Below are 21383 nucleotides of genomic sequence, written 5' to 3'. Positions count from 1 at the left end.
CACAGCAACACGAGTAATCGCAGGTACTGTTTTAAGATGGGCCTTGTGTCTCTCTCCAGGCCAGGGCAGGTCTGGCACTGTGGCACCTATGAAGGACTCATTCTGCAGTGCAAGGAGACATCTGTGGTGAGGCCTCTGCCTATCTCAGAACAGCTATGGCAGCCTTAGGTCTCTTTATACTGCGCCTCGCCATCTTATTGCTCCTAATCAAGGTCACTTATCTCTTCTCGTGCTGGAGAGACAGGAAACTAAAGGAAGATAAATGACAAAATATTGTGTTTGGCTATGATGAACACATTAATAACATCAAAACAGGTGGAAATATAATCACAGAATTAAATTTTGCTCATGGTGTAACACTCACCTGTCGCTCCAGTGATTCTGACTAGCTGAATAATCAAACCAATGAAAAATATTGAGAGCCTTTCTTCTCTGTGTCTGCTGGAGGAGACTAAAACATGGGCATTCCCTTTTCTTGTTGACAAATTTCATTCTGGTGATGGTCTTATACTGGCAAGCAAATGAAAATGTGTCAGTTAGCACAGATTTGACCATAATTATGCAGTTTAGTCAGATGATAATGAATAGAAACTGAAATTATTAAACATTAAAGCAAAGAAAACTTTTGAATCTTCGTTTTTTTAAAGTGCTTTGGGTACCTTGTGTACTTTTCATTCAAAACACAACTTAAACAGTTGCTTCAACATCTTTATTGCTGGATAGTATAAGACCATGACAATGTAATACTTCAGTTGATTCAAGCTGGAGCAGCTTCCTGTGGGTTTAATCAGTTTATTCTATATTTAATTATCTTCTTCTAGTTATAGCTTTTTTTCCTCATCTTTTCTGCCCTCTCTGTGTGACGACTTCTCCTCTGTTCTTTTCTGCATCTCCTTTCTCTCCTTCCCTCCAGTATGGAGGAGGGTGTTCGGAGCTCGGGCGGCTGTGGAGGAGTGGTCCTTTCTTGCACTGACAAGCTGAACAGACGCACTGTGTTGGTTCGACCCGTCAGCAAGCAAGAGTCTTTCAGCCACTTCTCTGGCTTTTTCTCTCCTGTAAGAATCCCGCTCTTCTTTTTTTTCCTCCATCAACAGTGGCTTAATAGAGTTCTGTATGTTCCTCAGAGGTGTTTCAGAATCGAAGGCTTCTGATGTAAATCAATTTTAAATATGCTTTTAAACCAGCACAGTACAAAACTGACGTTCTATGAACAACAACAGATAAAAAAACAGTTTAAGTAATTAAAATAACTACAAAAAGTCACATACAGCACTTTGTCTCTGAGGAATAGATCAGGTAGATAGTCTGAACATCACTATTTGGGTCTCTTTGTATTTATTTAGGTTTAATAGGAAGTCTCCTAAAAGGGTGTAGAACTTAGAAAATGATCAGTTAATGAATCCTTTTGTCAGCAGCTATTTAATCCACTGTTACTGGATGTTGTAGCACTTTACCTTGATGCCTATAATCAATCAGCTTGTCTTTTAATCATTAAACATTTAGAATGAAACTTCTTTTTTCAGAGGTACTCTGTATTTAATTGTTTTCACCCCATAATTGTTTTTCAAATAAGTAATAAAATGGAAGCTTTGCATGCTTTTTGAGCTATATCTGAAAAAGTGATGTCAGGTTTTTCAGAAATTGAAAGGGAAAGTGTAAATCTAATCCTCTAAACTAAATAGATCATTGATTCCAACGTGATTCTCTTGAATTTTTTTGGTAAAAAATATTTCAAATTAAAATGCGATCTGAGAAAAATAGCTCAAGAAGTTATTCATTTATTTTTATTCTGGTTTAACCTTTACCTACAAAATTAGTCAAAACAATAAACAATGAATTTTATTTGCGTGTGACTCCTGTGTGATATCGCTCATGTGTGATTTGTCCTGTCTTACCGCTGGCCAGACGGCAGCTAAAGTCCTGGAGGGCTCTCACCAGCAGCACGGCTTTCTGTCAATCACCTACACGCAAGCTATCACCAAAAATGTCCGTCATAAACTCACCACTCGGCCTGAGCGGCCAGCCCGCAGCAGTGCTACCATTGCCAATCAGCAGGTGACCACTGATCCTCTGGCAGACAGCTCGCCGCTGTACCTGAGAGAAATCCTGCTGACAGCCCAGCCGTTTGATGTGGTTCTGTCCTGTCCCTTACTGGCCACTGTAGCAGGAGTGTTCCAGGTAGCAAAAAATGTCTGTCAGTTCTAATAACTGTGAAGTTTGTTAACGCTGGGCCCATATGGGAAATAAACAGCATAACAAATGTCTTTTCATTTAAGTAGCCTTTTGTAATATAGTTATAAAAAGTATTGGGCACAGGAATTGAAATCCTGATGATTTTTAATCAGTTTTAACATTAATAGATGAAATATATTGGAAAAAAATAAGCCAATTCAAATAATTTGATGCAGTTTAAGAGGCCAGCTAACCTTGATCTTCTGAATACATCACCTGTACTTTTGGCTTCATAAATTTTCAGGCGAAGGTACCAAGACGCTACAGAGAGCGTGGGAAATCAGCAGGTCAGCCAATGAGAAGCCACACGTTGACCTCTCGATGTCTTCCTCTCATCTACATCAACACAAGTGTGATCAGGGTCTTCTGCCCTGGGACACAAGACAAACAGCTTGGGTCAGGTTAGAGAATTACTTTGTTTAAAGACATTATAGAGCCTCCACAACGGAATGCAAAGATACATGAGACAGAATAGTACAGTATATATAATGAGGTCTGATTAAAACCTTTATTACTGTAAAAATAATAACACTAATGAATTCTGCCAGTATCAATTATCATATGCTTTGACTTCATTTGTTTTTATAAATCAGCAATATATATTTTTCTGCATCAAACCATTTCTTCTCCTTTGTAAGTGGTTAATTTTGTGTTCTGTGTATTTGTATGTGTCCTGGTAGATTCCCACATGAAGAAGGAAGACACCTTGGTGTTGAAGCTAGGCTCCCTCAGTATGGCTCCTCAGGCTGATAACCCGCTGACCCGCACTGTGCTGCGAAAAGACATCTACCAGTAAGCCAATCTCTTGCCACCAAGTCTCCTTTATAATTTATGATCCATTTATCTTTTTTGAAATATTTATTTATTTCATTTTTTATTATTTTGTTAGTTAAGTGCTACACAATCACTCTAAAACAGCAGCTATGAGGATGTTTGTATCTGATTCTCCTTCTTTTTATAATTCAGTCAGTTTCTTGTCACTTGAATTTCTTCTCCCCTTCTTTTATTAGGCAAATATTTCCCACTTCCTTCCTGTCATTAAATTTAATAATTTAGATTACATTAACATGTAATACTTTTAAAGCACACATACGACTTCAGCATTAAACCTCCTGGAACTACATGCTTGGTAGCCATGTACATATATATGGGTGCTCACCTGTCTCTCAGGATGCTGGCTACCTTGGAGGGGGGGAGGGAGGGGGGGGGGATTGAGGATGTGGTGGGTAACAGCACCTCTAAGTGGTAAAGCTGTCCCTGAAATTAATTCAATGACATCTTGGCGGTCTGCCGTGCCTCCAGCTGAAACACAAGACTGTTGACACAAGCCCCTCGTGCCATGTGGATCAAAGCTGCAACGCAGGGAAAATCTGGACTTGGTAGGGAAAGAGCTCCGCACAAAGCACATTTCCCTGCTATAGGCAGCTAAAAGAATCTGGATTGTGTCATAGCTGCCTGAAAACCACAGCCCTGCAGCACGTATGTGTGTGAAAGAGAGAGGGAGAGCAGTTGTGCGAATGGGCAGATATGGAGCTGGCAAACACATGTAATGAGGGAGATAAAAGTGGTGCCTAATGCTTTGTGCAGCTGCGAGTGCGATGTGAGTTGATTTGAAATGAGGAAAAAGTTAGGCGGTTAAAAAAAGGAGAAGAGAGGCCATTTTAGGCTTCATTGCCACTTTCGCTTGGAGTACGTGTCACAAGTAGGTTGACTGCAAAAAGCATAGAGTCTCAGAGGGCCTAGCCCTAAAGATACCCAAAGCACAAATGTACAAAATCCTGCACTCTGTCCTACACTGTGCACATTTCACCCAAAGTTTCCAAACTGTCTCCCTCACAGTCTCACTTTTGTATTTGAGCTAATGGAGCAAGAACGATATCGATCACCAGCATAATGAGATTCACACAGTGTGCAGTGCTGAAATGTTTGCTGTTTGTTTTGGTACAAGTTAGTACAGCTAATGGGATGTATCTGCTCAGTTTCCGTGGCAACTTTGCATAGATTTATTTTGTTGACATGTTGGCTATGTTGTTATCTTGTCAGATGATAAATGATGTCTTTGTGGGCATGGAAAATAATCTGGAGTTTTTCTCTGTTTTTCACCCGAAAAACCATTTAGACCAGCCATGCAATTTCAGCCCATACTGGCCAGTAATGTTTTACCTCTAGTAGTTAGAGGACTGGTGGCTCTGTGGCTGCAGTGCCCACATTTGCTCACAGACACCAGATTCCATCGCACGATGCTCCACCCTAACCCAGGCAGACATGGACACACACACACAGACGTGGACATACTGCATGCTGTCAAAGGGGGGGCACATACAGTCACAGAGGCGATCACCTTCTGCATGACTTCCCACCCAGATGTGCAGGGTACACAAATATATAGGCATACTATGTGACAAACACTAGCAGCAGGCATGGTATGTTTGTATGCTGCAAACACACCCACATCCAGTTGTCTTCTAACTTCTGCAGACAGAAGCCAAGAGCCACCACTTCCCTCTCTTCAGCAAAACCCAGGAATTACATTGAGCCACTCTCTGTTTTCATTCTTCCATTCCTAACCAGGCATTATCTTCACCACCTTCACTGTTCACATCTGCCCTCCAATTTAGAATGATCACACTTATGAGTCACATGATTGATAACCCTGAGATCAAAGACTTGTTGACATAATATTGCGATTTATCTGTGCCGAATCCTACTGCGTGTGCTCCCCCAGGTTGCATAGAGAAAGTCATAGGGAGAGTCTATAATCATGCAAACCAAAGTGTGTTTACAATCTCTAACAAACTGTGGCTATAGGAAGAAATATGTCTGTGAGTCCCAGTAGCCATTTGCTGCAATTCTGTTTAAAGTCTACCACTAATCACATCTGTTGTCACAATTGAATGACTGATCTAAGTAGCTATGCTGTTATTGTCTACTGTACTTGAAATGATTGCCTCACAATGTCTAAAACCAAGATTTACTGTAATGCCACCCTAGGAGACGAGACGTGAGAAGAGAGAAGAGTGCGAGCTAAAATAGTGAAACTGTGTAAACATCTTGATGGAGCTTATCTTGATGTTTTACTTAAGCTCCAACACACTTCAGTGCCTTTCAGCTTCTCCGCGTTCACAGCACGGTGTGCATTTACGCAGAGATGGAAAAACAAACGCGTTTGACTGGAATGCTGTTAAGCTAAGTTGATAGCCACCACCAGGCTGATTTGGCAGCAATTAACACCATTTAATTTGATCGTGTGATGTTTTTCTTCCCCCCCCCCCCCCCGAAGGAGTCGACCCCCAGCAGTTTGTAGACCAAGCTGGAGTTATGACGGGGCTGCAGGCTTCCCGTCTTTCGCCCTCTTCATCTTCAGCTACAAGGCCGCTGTCAATTTACACAGCTGTAATCATTTTCCTGTCTTGAAAAGGCCGTCTTTTTCCAAGTACGAGCACCAGCCCGGGGAATGTCCAGCACACTTTCAACCCTCACTTTGTTGTGGTTTGTGTCTCTGTAAAATTTCATATCTTTCACTCCCTGCTCCCATTTTTCTCTCTTTCTATCTTTCACTCCCCTTTTTCCACTGAGATGTTTTTTAGAACTCAGGGAACATAGTATTGAAAGGTTCTTCTATGCTGGGGAACAGCTTTGAAATACCAAGATAATTTGTCTTTTAACATAATATTAAATTAAAAAACAAATGAAGTATATTCATATTTTAAATTACAAAACATACATGATTGTCAGATTATTTGGCAAATCTGAAAGGGCAACCAGACATCCCTGACTGAAAGAGGGCTAATCTTTAAAGTCTCACTATGGCTACACATGGCTTTCATTTGTGTTTTTATGACTCATTTTTTACTTTGAGAATATAGAAAGAGACAAAGAAGCTCTCCTCATTTATCAGTGACAGGAAAACGCTTAATATTTGCTCCTTGTTGTTGTTAAATGAAACTTTTAAAATTTTGCACCGAAGCAATTTAAATATTATTTGCCTTCTCCATTTGTGTGTCTGCACATCTCATGTGTTTGAGACTTAAAATATCCTGCGTATTTCCCACCACCCCCACATCTCGAGGACACAGCTCTAGATTCCATCACATATTCATTTACCTCATGCTCTTTCCAAAGGAGAGTTATGAAGCATCCAGCTGCCACATTTTTTTTTGTTTGTTTGTTTTGATCTGTGCAGACGCTCGTGTTTCTACAGTAACGGCAGGGAAAGCTGTGCGTGAGCGGTGATACAGAATCTAGTTAGCATGATGTGGCTGTATCAATGGACATGATGTACTCCTGTCTCTTTTTCTTCCACACGGAGTTTCCAGAACATGACATTTCTTCATGCTACCGTCTTCTGCTGAATGTCTCTCTTTTCCCTTGTGTTTCTATGTGTATTTGTTATTTCCTTCCTGTCTTCCGTTTTCTCTCGGTTGCTTCGGTGTTGGTTAAAATAGACCCACTCCCAGTCACTTGTGGTCAGTAACCCAGCTCCTTATTGCTGTTGAATGGCTGCCTGGTTAAAGCCACATATATGTCCTAATAAGTGGTTGTGATGGGGATCTCCCCTCCACAGATAAACTCAGCCCAGTGAAGCCAGGATGTTGCCTGTTACTAATAAAATTCCCTGGCAGAACATTATATGCACCCATCTCCCACAGTAGCATCCTTTCCATGGATGGGAGTGTGTGAATAAAGTGATAAAGGAATACAAGTTGCCAAAGAGGGGAAAAAAAAGTTTTACAATTCCAAGATATTTTGTGTATGTCCTATAATAAAGAGCGATTTCACTCACTGCTCTGGATATTTGTTCACTCAGTTGTAGAAGCAGAAGTAGCGATTCTGTTTCTCCTTGGAGGTGTAAAAATGTAGCGTATGAGTATATGACCGCTTATAGGCCTTCAGTACAACAGCTCTGTTCAAAGGTGCAAACCTGTCACAGCGTCAGCAGCCACCTCAGTAAATTCAGCGAGGTTCATATGCTGCTGGTGCTGCGCTAGCAGAAGGATTATTTTTATGTATTCTAATCTCGTCCTCACGTTGGGTTAAAACATTGACCGATCTTCTCAGGTGTCTCCATGACAGCTGCAGCTCACCAACTTTCTTTTCTTTTCATAAAAAAGTAATTCTTTTTCGATGCTCTCAGCTGGTCTCCTTCTTTCTTGTCTTCCTCCTCATCTGTCTTTTGCTCATAAAACCCAACATTCCCAGTAAATGATTCATTAGATGCTTCAGCGCACACTTGCCTCATCACTCACTTTAGTCGGCTGCCAAGTGCCCCATTTCCCCGTTTGTTTACACCAGCGAAAAGTGCTCCAGCTTTGCTTCGCTGCCGCAGCGGAGAGGAGCTTCTCAGGCCACACACAGTGACACCCAGGACCTACTCTTATATACACTAAGTTCATTTAAAAACTCCCTGGCTGCTGCGGAGGTTTAATGATGAACTCGGTTCAGAAGCTACGATGGCAGTAATCGTAATATCTCGCCAGAATAAGAGGACTCTTTATCATGATTCTTTTAGACACCTCCATTGACCTACCTAAACAATCAGGTGCTTTCATAAGAGGCGACCTTTTATGCACCTAAATTCTGTTGCTGTTTAAGGAAGCTTAGGTATAATTAGTCCCTGCTGTTAAAGTTTATCTCTACACAGAGCACGATTTTAGAATGTAAAAACGGTGTCTGGGGATTGCCCAGCCAGACGTGACCATGTGAATCAAAGTTCTCTTTGATCTATTTTCATCTTTAGTTTTAGGATTTAAAAATATACTGGATCATCTTTTCCTAGTATACACTCTTCACTCCTATTTTTTTTTTTGAAAAATTTCAGTATGTTATTAACACTGAACTGTGGGCAAAAGCCAAACCAACTCACTAAATCTCTTTAATTGCACTGGTCTTTTTTTTGGGCTAAGTAGCTGTTTTGATGTTTTAGTTAGTTCATGTGTGTATATTGATGTCATTGCTGCTTCTTTTATGACTGGTTTAAATACATGTTTTTATACCAATTCCTTTTGATACTCCGTGATTATCTGCATTCTGTTATAATGCATTAAATGCGGACGATCAATCATTATGGTGTACTTCAGTAATCAATAGTGGTCAGTCTAGGCTGTTATCGACGTAAAAGGGAAATGCCACTGATCCGTGTGAGCATGCTGAACTGCAGCCAACCAACAGAAGATTCTTACAGCAGATCCACCCTGCAGGCAAACGTATGTGAAGTGGCTGATGGTGTGAAACAACAGCACTGGTGTTCTGTTTGGGCCTTAAAGGCAGAGGAATGAGACAGTGTAATTGAAATTGTTAGACATGAAACTTTCTTGGTTAACGCTAAATCATGTAGCTCCATTTTGTTCTTTGATCTCTTTTCTGCACTCTTACTTCAGATATACATCTATTCGCTCTCTTTCTCTCTTCTCAAGAAAAAAAAAAGATAAAATAAGCGGGGATTGGAGGGTCAGCCAGAATAAACATTTTTTTTGTCATTCCGGCAAATGAAACACCTGGTGCTGGTAAATGCAGAGGACATATTTCACATTGCCTTGACGTTTAGAATTAATGCAGCATCAAATTGTTTTAAAAATGGGGACAGACACTACCTAGAGTAAATCATACGCCCCCTTTTATTAAAGTTCGCCTCAGAATTTATGCTTTGAATCTGACAGGATAGCCTGCATAGAGTCGACAAATGAGACTTGGGAGTAGGATGAGGGTCTCACGCCGAAACAGTTCTCAGACAACATGTTGTAATGTGAACAGGAAGTTTAGATTCAGCCACTGAAGCTGCAGCTTTTTCTCGATTATTTCCCCCCATTTTCTTTTTTGCTTTTAGATAATTATTTCTCAGTATTTGCTGTTGCAACTGGGGTCATGGAAGAATTTCTCTAACTCTCAGACGCTATCACAAACACATCAGATACACATAGTTGATATGATGAAAAGGAAGAAAATTCTGTTTGCCTGTAAAACTGTAAATGAGATGGGAAGATTTGCTTTGTGTTTGCAGAGCTGATGTTTTGAACGTAGAGCAGAGGACACTAGATTTGACGCACTGGGTTTGATTCTTGATCTGTGATTCAGAGTAGCTGATCACTGTGTTCAAGCATCAAACTATGATGGTGATCGTTGACTTAAGGGTTTACTCCACAGTGTCACAGCTGACGACCAGAAATCCTTTTTCTGTCCAACAATAGGCGATTGAACAGATTATTGCAAAGAAAAGTAATGTAAATGCTTATTAAAGTACAGGATTTTTAACCTATATACCTCTTTCTGTCCCCGCAGATCTATTGACTATGTCATTGATAAGCTTTTGACGACAGCATTGCACTTTGTTTAGCTGGCAGCGTCTTGCCTATGAGCAGGGAGCTGTATACAGCATCTTGTGTGCTGTGTTGTGGTGTCTGCTGACTTCTGTGTACAGCCTGTGGTTCATTCCATAAATATCTGTGGCCTCTGTGATGTTATTCTCAGGCCCTCCACTCTGTGAGAAGATTGTACCACAACACTTGTATTCGTCGGCCTGCAGTTAGAGGTTTAGGGAGATTAGGAGGGAGAAAACCCCAGCCTGGGCCCAGCTATACATTTTTTATGGCCATTTATGCATATGACTCCAATGTAGTGTGCAAAAAAGGGGAGAAGATAGAGAGAAGGGAGTATTAGGACTCACCACAAGGGAATCAAACAAGTAAACCACAACTTATTTTCCTCCTCTTTTTTGGCACAGTGAGATAGTGATGCTGGCCCGTTTGCCTTAGGAACAAACGGGCCAACACTTTGGTCTTAATAAAGTTTGAACAGCTATCCAGTCAATTTGTTGTAGAATTGTTCCAATGGGATACATTGTTATTATTTTGGGTAAAGTTGCCAAAACTGTCCCTTTAGTCTATAATCCATGTATTTGTTTCCTGAACTGCTTATGCATCTTATTCAGATTAAGCTAATTTTAAACATGTTACTTTTTAAATCAAAGGGTTCAGCATTTACCAGAAACAAAATCTCAACTCTGGGAACAAGATATCTGAGGATAAGTAAGATGTGTTTCTGCAGGGTTTGAATTAAACAAAAAGAATATAATATAAACTCCTTAGAAAGAGTAAATGCTAAAAGTGTGCAGTGTATGTCACTGTACTTCCCCAAACACCCAAAATGAGCTCATTAAACCCTTCCATTTTATTTTTCATTTTAAAGCTGAAATAGCCATACAGATACAGCGCGGATCATTTTTTCCTCTCATCTGTCTGCATCTTTGTGTTGGAAGCAACATGGATTTCTGCATGCTTTGTTCAGTGGCACTGAAGGTGACAGACCTTAATGCAGAGCTTCCCGGAAACTGTTCATGTGTTTTGGCATATTGCTGTCAGTCAGCTCGGGATGCATGCTGACAGAGGCAAGAGGGATCATGCCTCAGCTGTCCTTCACTCATAAAGGGCCTGATCCAGGGGTTGACCGCATGACCACAGGGATCCAACCTCAGTGATTGTGTGTGTGTGTGTGCGAATGGCTCATCCTGAAGCAGGATATTAGGGTTCTAAGAATACACCCTGCCTCGGAAGCTCTGTGCTCAACTGCAGCGTGCGATATACACATTCTAGCTCTGGTGTGTGTGTGTGTGCCTGAAAATGTGCATTTGCAGTCAAACCCCAGCCTTGTGCATAATTGTGTTTTAGTTCCTTTTCTGCCTGCTCATGACATGTTGATGTTCTAGCATCCTGCGTGGTTGGTTTGAAGCTGTCATTTTAATGACAATGAGACTCAGACTGGCCAGTCACACAGCAGTAGCAGGGGCCAGGTGGACTATCAGGGGAATAGAAATACAGTATTGACAGTCAGTGTGTCTCTACTTTGTCTAGTTTCTTTTTCCTCCATAAAATTAACACAGAAATAGCTGAACTTGAGCCATGTGTCGAGATACACAAAGAGGTTTCACAAAGTGCATTTGGAGGACGAGTTATAGCCCCTTTTTTCTTATAGCAGTGAAGCTACATGTAGCTGTAGTGTTGTTACAATTATCAGTAGTTTACTTCCATAATAGAATAGTTTCTGAAATCCACTTTTATAATTGTGGTGCTCATTAGGTTTACAACATAATGTGGCCACCAGATTGTAAACATTTACACACATTTGCTTTTTTCTAATGATTCACCCATGTATATCTGCACACGTGTATGTGTGTGGTCAGTAGTCTCCCGCCAAAGTTATCAATGGGCTACATAGTCGAACATCACACCAGAGCAGAACTAACTGAAGTACAACAGAGGGGAAAAAAAGAAGTCGACCTCGAGAAGGAAGGAATGTGCAGATGCTTTCAAATGTCCATGTGTGAAGCCACAAGCTCTGCTGCGGCTCTGGGAAGCCAGTAAGAAACCAGTGGCATAATTGCCTAATGCTTGTGTAACAAGAGGCACATTACAACCCCAGGAGGCCCAGCTAGACTTGAAAGAACAAGAAGCTGGCACTAAAGTGGGCTTAGATTTGTCTTCCTCCTCCCAGTCTTTACCAGTTTTTAAAGTCCTTACTGCTTGGAATAGTTTATTTTAATGTATATAATGTAAACTAATGTGTTTAATTACTCCCCCTACAACTCTATTTTCACTTTGATTTTAGAAGGAGAACATTTCTTTTTAAATAAACAAATTCAGTGTTTTATGTGGTCCTGAGTTATGTTCATGTGTGCATGTGTGTATATATCTATATCTCTCTCTATATATAGATATAGATATATTCCCAGCATATGAACACAGGTCTTTAGCTTAACGATCTGTTTCACTTAGAGAGGCCATTGAGTTATTATGAATGTTTACATACATCAGTTGTGTTCTGCATGAATCAGATATCAGACACAGTAGATTAGATTCCCGAGGCTGTCGTGGACACTTTGCTGTGCGTATTTGGTTGAACTCGCCCCAGAATTTGTTCATGGGATCAAAATGGGCCAGTTTTACAGCTAGTTGCGTTGTGTGTGAGAACGTCAGTCATGTTACTTTAGCTGCAGGTTTGAAGGAAATGTGAAGCCACATTATAGACAACTTTGGTGTGTGGTCCCCTGTCTTCCCTCTATAACTTACCACACACCCGTGTACACACACACACATGCACAACAGCCCTCCAATCAGCACCCCACCCATGTCAATTTATCATCGCACTGCTCTTGTTACGCACATGTTACCGGGGCAAAAATTATTAACTGAAGCAAATATGCTTTGCTCCATATTTTTATGCTGAAATGAAATGTCCAACTGTTGGCAAAGCCTCCCTTTCATTCCTCTGTAATGAAGATGAGCCAGTGTTTAAAGCAATCTTGTCCTCCCTTGATTTGTATTCCATCTCCTCTTCTTAAATCTAAGCAGGGATTTTAAGAGTGGTTTTTTTTTGTTTTTTTTGTTTTTTCTTCAGGTCTCGCATTATCTGCAGTCAGTAATGGGCTGGTATTGTTAGTTTTTAAAAGCTGCAAAATAGTTTTTAAGCAGAAGAAGGTTTTTTTTGAAGGATGATATCAGCTGGAGATATTCAGCTATACATATGTATCTGTATCTACACAGACACACACATATTTGAAACACAAAAACATCCAATACACAAATTTGCCAAGTCATCTCAAATAGCATTTATTGAAGCTTTTCCTTCTTCTCCTTAGTCTCTCCTTTTCCTCTGCACTGTTCTTGCTGCAGCATTCCATATATCCTCCCCCTTCCCCATTATTTCTTCCCATGTGCTTCTCTCTCCTCTAATCTCCCACTTCTCTGCAGGATGTTGTTGAACATTTTCTACATTTGCCCTCGTCTGTTCCTCACTTTCCACTTTACTTCTTGTTGCGCCCTCTCGTCTGTCTCTTTCTGGTCAGCTCACAGGATGCTTTAGAGCATTTCCTGCCACCAGGGCGACAGGAAAGAGGCACAGTGAACCTCTGTTTGATGTGCCATCTCCTTTAATTCTTTACACCTGGACTTCTTTTCTGCACAGATTTTCTGCTCAACAGAAGCACTACTTGTTCCACTCCTTCCTTCCTTCCTTCCTAAACCATCTCTCACTCCATTTTTTCATTCTCTCCCCGCAGCCTCTGACTGCACAGCATGCTATTTGTCCAATATGTTTTTCAGATATCCATGGAGTCACAGGGGGCTGTTGTGTTAGCATCAGATCTTTTTCATCTCTCAATTCCCCGTTTTTTTGTTGTTGTTTTTTAAAAAAAAAGCAGCCCTGTCCAGTTACTAGCTTGACTCAGACACTGCTTAAGATCTACTTTGCATGTTTTTGATTGTAATCTCCCCCTCTCTGCTACTTTTTTTATTATTACTATGTGTTTCTTTTCCCGTTGTTTTTTTTCCCCCCTATTCAACGTTCTCTGTGCCTGCAGCTGTTTAGGATGTCGGCATGGCGGTCAGAAGCTTTGGCATTGTGTTGTTTGAATGCCATATTTTCACAGCACTGCCTGTTTAGAGTTGTGGTTTGTCAGGAGCCTGGCCTGCAGGGGCCACTTCCTTCTCACTGTTCTGGAGTCACTGTACCAAAACACTGACTGGCAAGAGAGGAGAGGGGAGAGTGAAGGAGGCTATTAAAAGACAAAAAAGTGACTTTGTTGGGAACTGTGTAAAGAAAACATGTGAAACATGTTTTCAAACAAGAAGAACTGAAAGACTGAACAGAGATGAGATGTTGCAGGTTTTTCTATTCATTCTGTGCTTGTATGAGTTAAATATTTCTACTCAGTCTGTGTATCACACAACAGTTTGATCTTTTTTTCCCATCCTTTTGGGTTTTTTTCCCCCATTTTGTGTTTCTCACGTCGTGCGTGTTCTTCGTCCTGGAACAAGGTCTTTGCCACCAAACAGACAGAAACGACTCATCTCGTGCTGATTCTTAGAGAACACTGTCACTGCACATGTACAGTATGGTGGGTCCAGATGCGAATGATTGAACACAGCCTTTATTATAGTTCTGTGGAACGCTATTTCAGCACTCTGTTAGTTGATACAGGGGATCCCAGCAATACTTAACCTAGTAACACCTTGACTTTCCCTACACTGACAACTCAAAATGACTCAAAAAGTCCAGGAGTACTCTCCCCTTGTGTGATTCCCTCAGTTAGCGAGGGAAAAGGGGAAATCTCCCATATAGAAATGTCACTTTGTGTAAATACTCTTGGAGGTCTGGATGAATTTGAGATCCGCTTCAGAATTATAAACATTGGCTCCACAGTCATTCGCAGAGGAGGAAGAATTAGCTGATGTAGGAAGCATGTGTGCCCCAGATTATTGTAATTATTTTATGCTGTTTTTCCTTGCTGACATAAAAGTATTTGGATACTATCTCACGAGAAAGCAGTTGCAGTGTTGCAGTCCTGGGCAGCACCAGAGGCTTTTAAGCTGCTCTCGTATTCTCAAAGTCCGAGCCGTCTCTCCTTTAAGCTTGCGATTTAGACATACGTTTTTAATTCCTTTATGTGTGGCGCTTCCAGCAGCAAGTTGTTCTATTTTGTTTCATTCTGTCTTTTGTTTGCTGGAAAGAAATTTGAATTAGAACAAAATGTTGTTTAAGGTCGAGGCAAACGTCAGTGAGAAGGACCTACTGTTTTAGTTATCCAATTACATGTTTGTTCAGCCTGTCTGCTTAACCTGTAGCATACGTTAACCTAATCAAATATGGCCATCATTTCCCTGACTTTGTTTAGGAAAGTTTTTGCTCTTTGTCTGAAGAAGGATAGGGCCTTGATATGTAATCTGGCTGCTTTAAACATTTGTCAGAATTCAATAATTGCTGTAAACACAGTGTAATCAACTTCAAAGGCTCTGCCAGAGAGACTCGTTTTCACAGATAAAAATGAGCATCTTCAAAAATACACACAACACAACTGTTTCTGTACTAATGTGAACCAGCTTGGCAATACTGAACCACTTAATCAATATCAAGTGGAAAAAAACAGTAGTGGTTCATGCAGTTGGATCCATAAAATGAGCTTAATTTTACAGCTCCATAAAACACTCTTTTTGCCGGAGCACGACTTCTTTATGTGCAGGAGTAAACTTCGATTTTGGATGCTTATCATGTGCCTATGTGTCTGAGCGCTGTGCTGTGTAACATTCGTACAGTTTTGTGAGAGACTCCTTGGTTTTCTGTTTCTTGTCTGTGTTGATGGTGTGTGCAGTGGCTGTATGCATACTGAGTATTTCTACTAAGTATGCATCACTGCTTCACCTATTTTACTTACAACTGCACTGGCTTGGGTCCCGAGTCATTCTAAATCCTTTATATATCAAAGGGGTTTCAGACACTTCAGGCTTTGTCAGTCAGACCTACTGAACACACAGGGGTTGCCAGAGACCTGTAGCAAGCTTTGGATCAGGAATCTTCCTCCTTCCGAGTTTTCCAATAATTGGTGTAAAAGTAACACCGAGGTGTGGGCCTGTTTTTCTTTAACTTGATGAAGATGATTGCACGTAAGGGTAAGCCAGATTCTTAACCACCCCTGCCATGTTCTCTGCTGCATCCAGTTATGAATAATCTATTCCGTGCATGTGTTTAGCGATTAATTAGAGATAAGGCCTCTCAAATTAAAATGGTGGTGGGATTACGTCACTTTGAAAATTGCTTGGTGGGGACACAAATCTGGTTTCAATCTGAGTTCTGAGGAAGTAAGCATTCCCTTCACACCTCGGCACCAGGGACCCACTGCTGAAACTCAGCCTGACATGTTTTATAAAAGCAGTATTATGTCCATTTTCAGAGCAGAGAGGAAGCATATCAAATCTGTTACTGCTAAGAGAGGAAGTGATTTCACAAGCACTGGCCCATTCAGATTTGTGGGAGAAATCGTAGGGTTGTCCCTTTGTGACACGTAGACTCTCAAACACACACAAATGCAATTATTACCAGCGTCAGCTTCGAGCGTGTATTGCTGGAAAGGATCTGAGATGGACTAATATGCACACAGGTCTGCAGGTTCAGTTGTTGAGGATCCAAGGACCCTTTTCAACTAGATCCTTTGCAGATGTACCTGCTGTAGGATGCAATCCAATAAGAAGTCATTGCCCTTAAAAAGTCACTGAATTACTGTCCCTGTTACCCAGGAATGCTCCGTGCTTGGAGCTAGCAGCAGAAGCGACAGAGGAGCAGAGTTAAAGCTAAACAGACCAGGCTAGCTATGTGTCTGTTTGCGTGTGTGCATGTGTGCATGCGTCCATGCATGCGTGCGTGCAGCCATAACTAAGGCGAAGCAGAACAGGAGCAGTGGGGTTGAGGACGACATCTGTGCATTTCAATAAATGGCCCTTGCAGTGCTATTAGCCAGGACAAACTGCAGAGTACTTTAGACTGAAAGTTTGGAGGTGCATCAAAGTTCTGACTGATGTGTAGCCAAGGATATGCAATAAGTAAGTCTTTAAAAAGACTTTTGATATAATGTGTTAATAAATGAGTCAGTATCCACCATGTGACTGTAGAAAACGTATTGAGCTGTATAGTAAATCTTAGAATATAACAAAAGATTAGCAGTTTCATTTGTGCAGTCAGTGAATGTGTGTGTGAATTCCATGAAATGCACATCTGCTGAAGCCAAAAGAAATATCTGTTCAGTCTTAAGGCATGGCTTGTTTTTTGTTTTGTTTTTTCTGCAACATGGAGATCTGATGCAAGAATCCGATTATGAATTACGAGCGTGATGAGCCTATAAATTACACCGTCAAGACTGTCATGTTTAACATGCCATCGTGGAGAGCACATGTTATCCAGTGACTTTTACGCCTAACGCAGACTGTTTATAACATTATAACTTCTCTGACATGTAAACTGCATGGGAGATAAATGACTTCTGTAATTATGATATGTTGAAATCAAAGTGCAAACACTGACTTTTAGTATACACCATGTCATTGTAAACAGAGGCCCGTCTTCAGTAGTGCTTTCTCTTAACGTCTTACCATCGCGTACCGCTGTCATGAGGGTGGTTTGAGCTCGAACTAAGCCCAGCTTGTATTGTATATAGAAGTAATAGTTTCCTCCTAAGATCTTGTGTAAATATGATATAATTGGTCGAGTATGAGTGTCTTTAAAGTGCAATCAACGTAATGAATAACATGCTTCTGTTGGGAGTAGCAGGGGAGATGAGTAATGCTGCTGGGCTAAAATAAAAAAGAATAGATTGAGTTTTTGTCATGGAAGTTTGTCAGTACATCAAAGCCAATACACAATTCAGGAAAGCAGCAATTTCTGTTTATTGTGTACTGTGCCAGTGAGAAAAAAAATCAATCAACTAAAGATTGGATTTGTTGTACTTGGCTAAAAAGTAAGTATTTTGTTATTGCCAACTGTGACAAATTAGGTGCATTGTTTTGGTTTTGTTGTCTTGGATATTTTGTTTCTCGCGACTGTGTTCGACTCCTTTTGAAAAAGCTCCAGTCATCAAAAATCATTTTAGTAGCAGTGTCATTAAAGTCCTTCGGTGACTGCGTCTTAGATTCTGCTGACTTGCTTTATTCCACAACATCATTTTCCCCTCGTGCTCTGAGAGCTACTCGGCATTCTTGTTCGGAGCCTTAATTACTATAATTGGTAGATGCAAATTAAGAGCAATTGGACTTGACTGGGGTCATAAATCCACACCTCAGAAGTTGCCGAATTTCTGGCAATTCAGAGCAGACCACCGTAGGCAGGGGTGCTTAACTTACTAAGTAATTGCTGGTTTCATGAATCATAATGCTTATGAATTCCCCCTCGGCACACACACAAGCCCAGTGGGACTCCGCTTAAAGCCGATGGGAGTCGTGGCAAGCTGATTGTGGAGCTCGGCAGCTCTCCACGACAGAAATACCACGGAGGAGCTGCTGGGTGCTAATGGTGTTTGACCGATAACATTTGGAGGCAGGGAGAGAGATGATCAAAACCTCAACTGAACACTTGCCTTTTTTTTAATAATTCATGGATGAGTGATAGTATTCGTGCTGGTGTCAGAAAAACAGTTTGCCTCTTGGATGTTACTTTAGCGTTTGGAAGAGTGGTTAAGCCCAAGTGAAAAAACACACCGAAGCATGCAGTGTTTCTATTTCATGTGTAGCATGTGTTCCTTCACTTTAAATATACTGCTCAAAACCTAGTACTTGGAAAACTTGTGAACATCTGTTTACAAGCCTAATTTAGCTTGACTTTGCCGAATTAAGCTTGAGATCTCAATGAAATTTCTACTCAGTATGTATGTTTTATCAGGAGAGCAGAAGCAGGGCCCCATCTCTCTCAGCACACACACACCCATATTCCTATTTACATATAAACCTGCCTCTGTTGAGCATGGAAGTAGACATGTATTGCATGTGATTGTTGGGGAAATGGAGTGAAACACAGGTCTGGGGTTGAGGGTTCAGATTGCGGGTTTCAGAGTGACGAGATCCAGAAGCCAGTGACGCTTGGTATTACCCCGGTGCTTCCTGGCCCTCTGGCCCTGGGCCAGGGATGGGAATTGGGAATCTGTAGCTAGGGGTTGAGAGAGGAAGGTGAGAGACCGTTCAAAGCCATGGGCCACGATGCACCCTGCCCCAAAGGATCCTGGGCAAGCGGCTTCAGCGCAGCCCACAGCTCCCAAATTCCTAGCATTGGGCCATGAGCCTGAACCAGATCCCACTGTGGTTTGTTTTACAACCTTGAACCACAGCTGGCCTTCAAGCCCTCACTATGGTAATTCTACTTTTGCTCTTTTTCAGCAATCTTTTTACTTATTCACCCCTTTGCTTAACGATTCTTCATCCCTATAGCACTATATGTATGTATTTTACTTTTTTTCTTACAACCCACTTTCTCGTCTCGTGCAAGCTTACATCAAAGTCATCAAAGTTTATCAGTATATACGTTACATAACGTGCATAATAACCGTTTTTATATAGTTGCCGGTAAAATTATTTCATGAATCCCATTGCCAAATCTGCTTCACGTTAAGCACTCTGTCCTCCCACACGTCCACTTAACACAAATCATGACCGATGTTCCGCCCAGCACATGCATAGACCCAAAGAATGCTAAACAGAGGAACAGAAAATGCACTTAATCGCCCATTTTTATTAATTTATCCGAGTATCTCCTGTAAAAAGCATTTGGAACATCGTTTTCTTCTTCTTCTCAGTGATGAAGTATCAGTGAACATCTTATTCCAAGTCCTGCATTTTGGATACTAAACACTGCCATGGCTTTGCTATTTTGTCTGCTGTTTCCCACTGAAGGGCTTGCATTGGGTGGAGGGTTTGATTTTGGGCCATAATAAAGTTGGACCGGGGCCTTCATATTTCAGCTCTGATGCAAAATCGGCCCAGTGGCTTTTTGGACTCAAATTGGGTTTAAATAGTGTCAGAAGAGGGAGAGATGTTTTTTAAAATAATAGCCATGAGCGCTGTGAAACAGAACATGCTTATTGCAGAGCTTTTGATCCATTTTTATAAATAGCAGAATTTTGTCGTAAAAAATAATGTTTCTGTGGTCTTTTCCTGCAATTAAAATAAGGTTGGCCGAGGAACAAGGGCAAAACTAAGTACTTGTGCTTGAGAAAAATGCCCCTCCCCTCCATGCCTTCCTCCCTCTCTCTTCCCTGCCCTCCTCATCTGTGAAAGCATGTCATTTATGACTTGTTATTTTCATTTTCCTCTAGATTTTCTGTGTGGTAGTGGCAAGCAGATGTCTGATAATGGGATGTGAGACAGAGCAGAAGGGTGTGTTCCACCTGCCTCTCTCTGCACGCTTTCAGTCGGTCCGTTATACTGTGGGCAGAGTGAATGTCATGCTTTCCCAAAGCATTCCCCGACTCCTCTTGGCCAAGCAGTGTGGTCTTCACATTACCAATCAAATATGTCAAACCACCAGTGTTTTCCCCCCACATGTACAACAAGAAAATCTGGCTTCAATTATTATTGCACCCCAAGGGGAACTTCCAAAATTCCTCCCCTCCTCATTTGTCAGAAATGAAGCTCTCTCGTTTCCTGCGATTTGCTGAAATATGTCTTTTGATATTAAATCACACCGGTTTCCACTGGCTGCATGACCAAGACAAATGTTTATCATATTTATTTATGTCACTGAAGATGACCCTGCAGCTCGGCGATGTAGAGGCTTGGCTGCAGACGCTCATGTTATGTTGATTATGAGTAAGAGTCTCCTAAATAAGCTAACGTTAGGAGATAATTTGGAAAGCATATGAGGTAACTGTGGTTTTCTTTAATGTGAAAAATACCGTTTAGGCATGGGGAGGGTGATGGAGGTACTGTTACAAAAACCCTAATGAATCTAGACTGACACATCCCACCCAAATGTTACAGAGCCCTTGGTTTGATTTATATTATACTTTGTTGATAAATGTGGTTCCAAATGTTGATTAAGGATCTGTTTCACTTGTTTGTATGTCAACAAATCCAAGTAAATCCAGTTATACACCTCTGATCTCCCATTGCCATTGTTTTTGTACTTGGTGCTTATTGTCATAACATCACGCTCTGGTAGAGACCTTTCCAGAGCCGCTAAGCAGGGGAAACGCTATATGAAAATTGCCATTGACGTTGCCGAAACAAATAAAACTACTCATGCTGCTGCTACATCTGTAGCCATTTTAAGCTCTTATTTATACCATTTAAGCTCTCATTTGAATTCACCAGCACAAATAAACATATCATAATGAACCAAAAGCCCTGATGTCATATACAGATGTTGAATTTTGATTATTCCTTTTGCCTCATGAATTCGTCAGGATCTTGTCTCTCAAAGGCAAAATAGATGACATCACTTTTTCTTGGCGCTGACGGGACAGTCTTTGCTCACTTGACTGTAGCAGTTTGACTACAAACACAGCGCTGCCCACTCCTGACATATCTCTACATCTCCTCTACCACATTACAGTTGGTGTACACTGTACAAGCCTGTGTTTCTGGAGACGGAAACAGCAGGCCAAAGGCAGTAAGAGCCACTCTCCAGACTACCGTGCTGTCCAGCCAGGGTTTAAACAATGTTTACTGCCAGCGATAAGCTGGCATAAATCAAAACTTTATAAAAGGCAAGTGATTTCACCTGAGGCCTGCAGAGGTTTTTTTTTATCTGAGGTCTGGCTGCACAATTCCTTGGTCTTACATTTAGTCATAAATCATCCCGTAAGAAAAATGTGCTACTAAACCACTGAAAAAGCAGAAAGAAGCAGTCAG

The 21383-nt window shown here is 41.1% G+C and overlaps 1 protein-coding gene across 1 annotated transcript in view; it reads left to right on the top strand.

The window, feature by feature from the left end:
- Window positions 1–21383, top strand: part of vps13b (vacuolar protein sorting 13 homolog B) — a 299690-nt gene that overhangs the window by 171816 nt on the left and 106491 nt on the right. The window contains exons 28-31 of the mRNA XM_085366137.1: window positions 914–1055; window positions 1906–2178; window positions 2477–2633; window positions 2913–3024. Of these exons, the coding sequence (XP_085222263.1) occupies window positions 914–1055; window positions 1906–2178; window positions 2477–2633; window positions 2913–3024 (684 nt within the window). The remainder of the gene's footprint in view (window positions 1–913; window positions 1056–1905; window positions 2179–2476; window positions 2634–2912; window positions 3025–21383) is intronic.

This window comes from Diplotaxodon limnothrissa, linkage group LG11 (genome assembly GCF_057381915.1).
Source record: "Diplotaxodon limnothrissa isolate DT_005_m linkage group LG11, D_limnothrissa_male_GT1.1, whole genome shotgun sequence".
Classification (NCBI taxonomy): Eukaryota; Metazoa; Chordata; class Actinopteri; order Cichliformes; family Cichlidae; genus Diplotaxodon; species Diplotaxodon limnothrissa.
The sequence above is the reverse complement of the archived record's forward strand: the minus strand, read 5'-3'. Positions and strand labels throughout refer to the sequence as shown.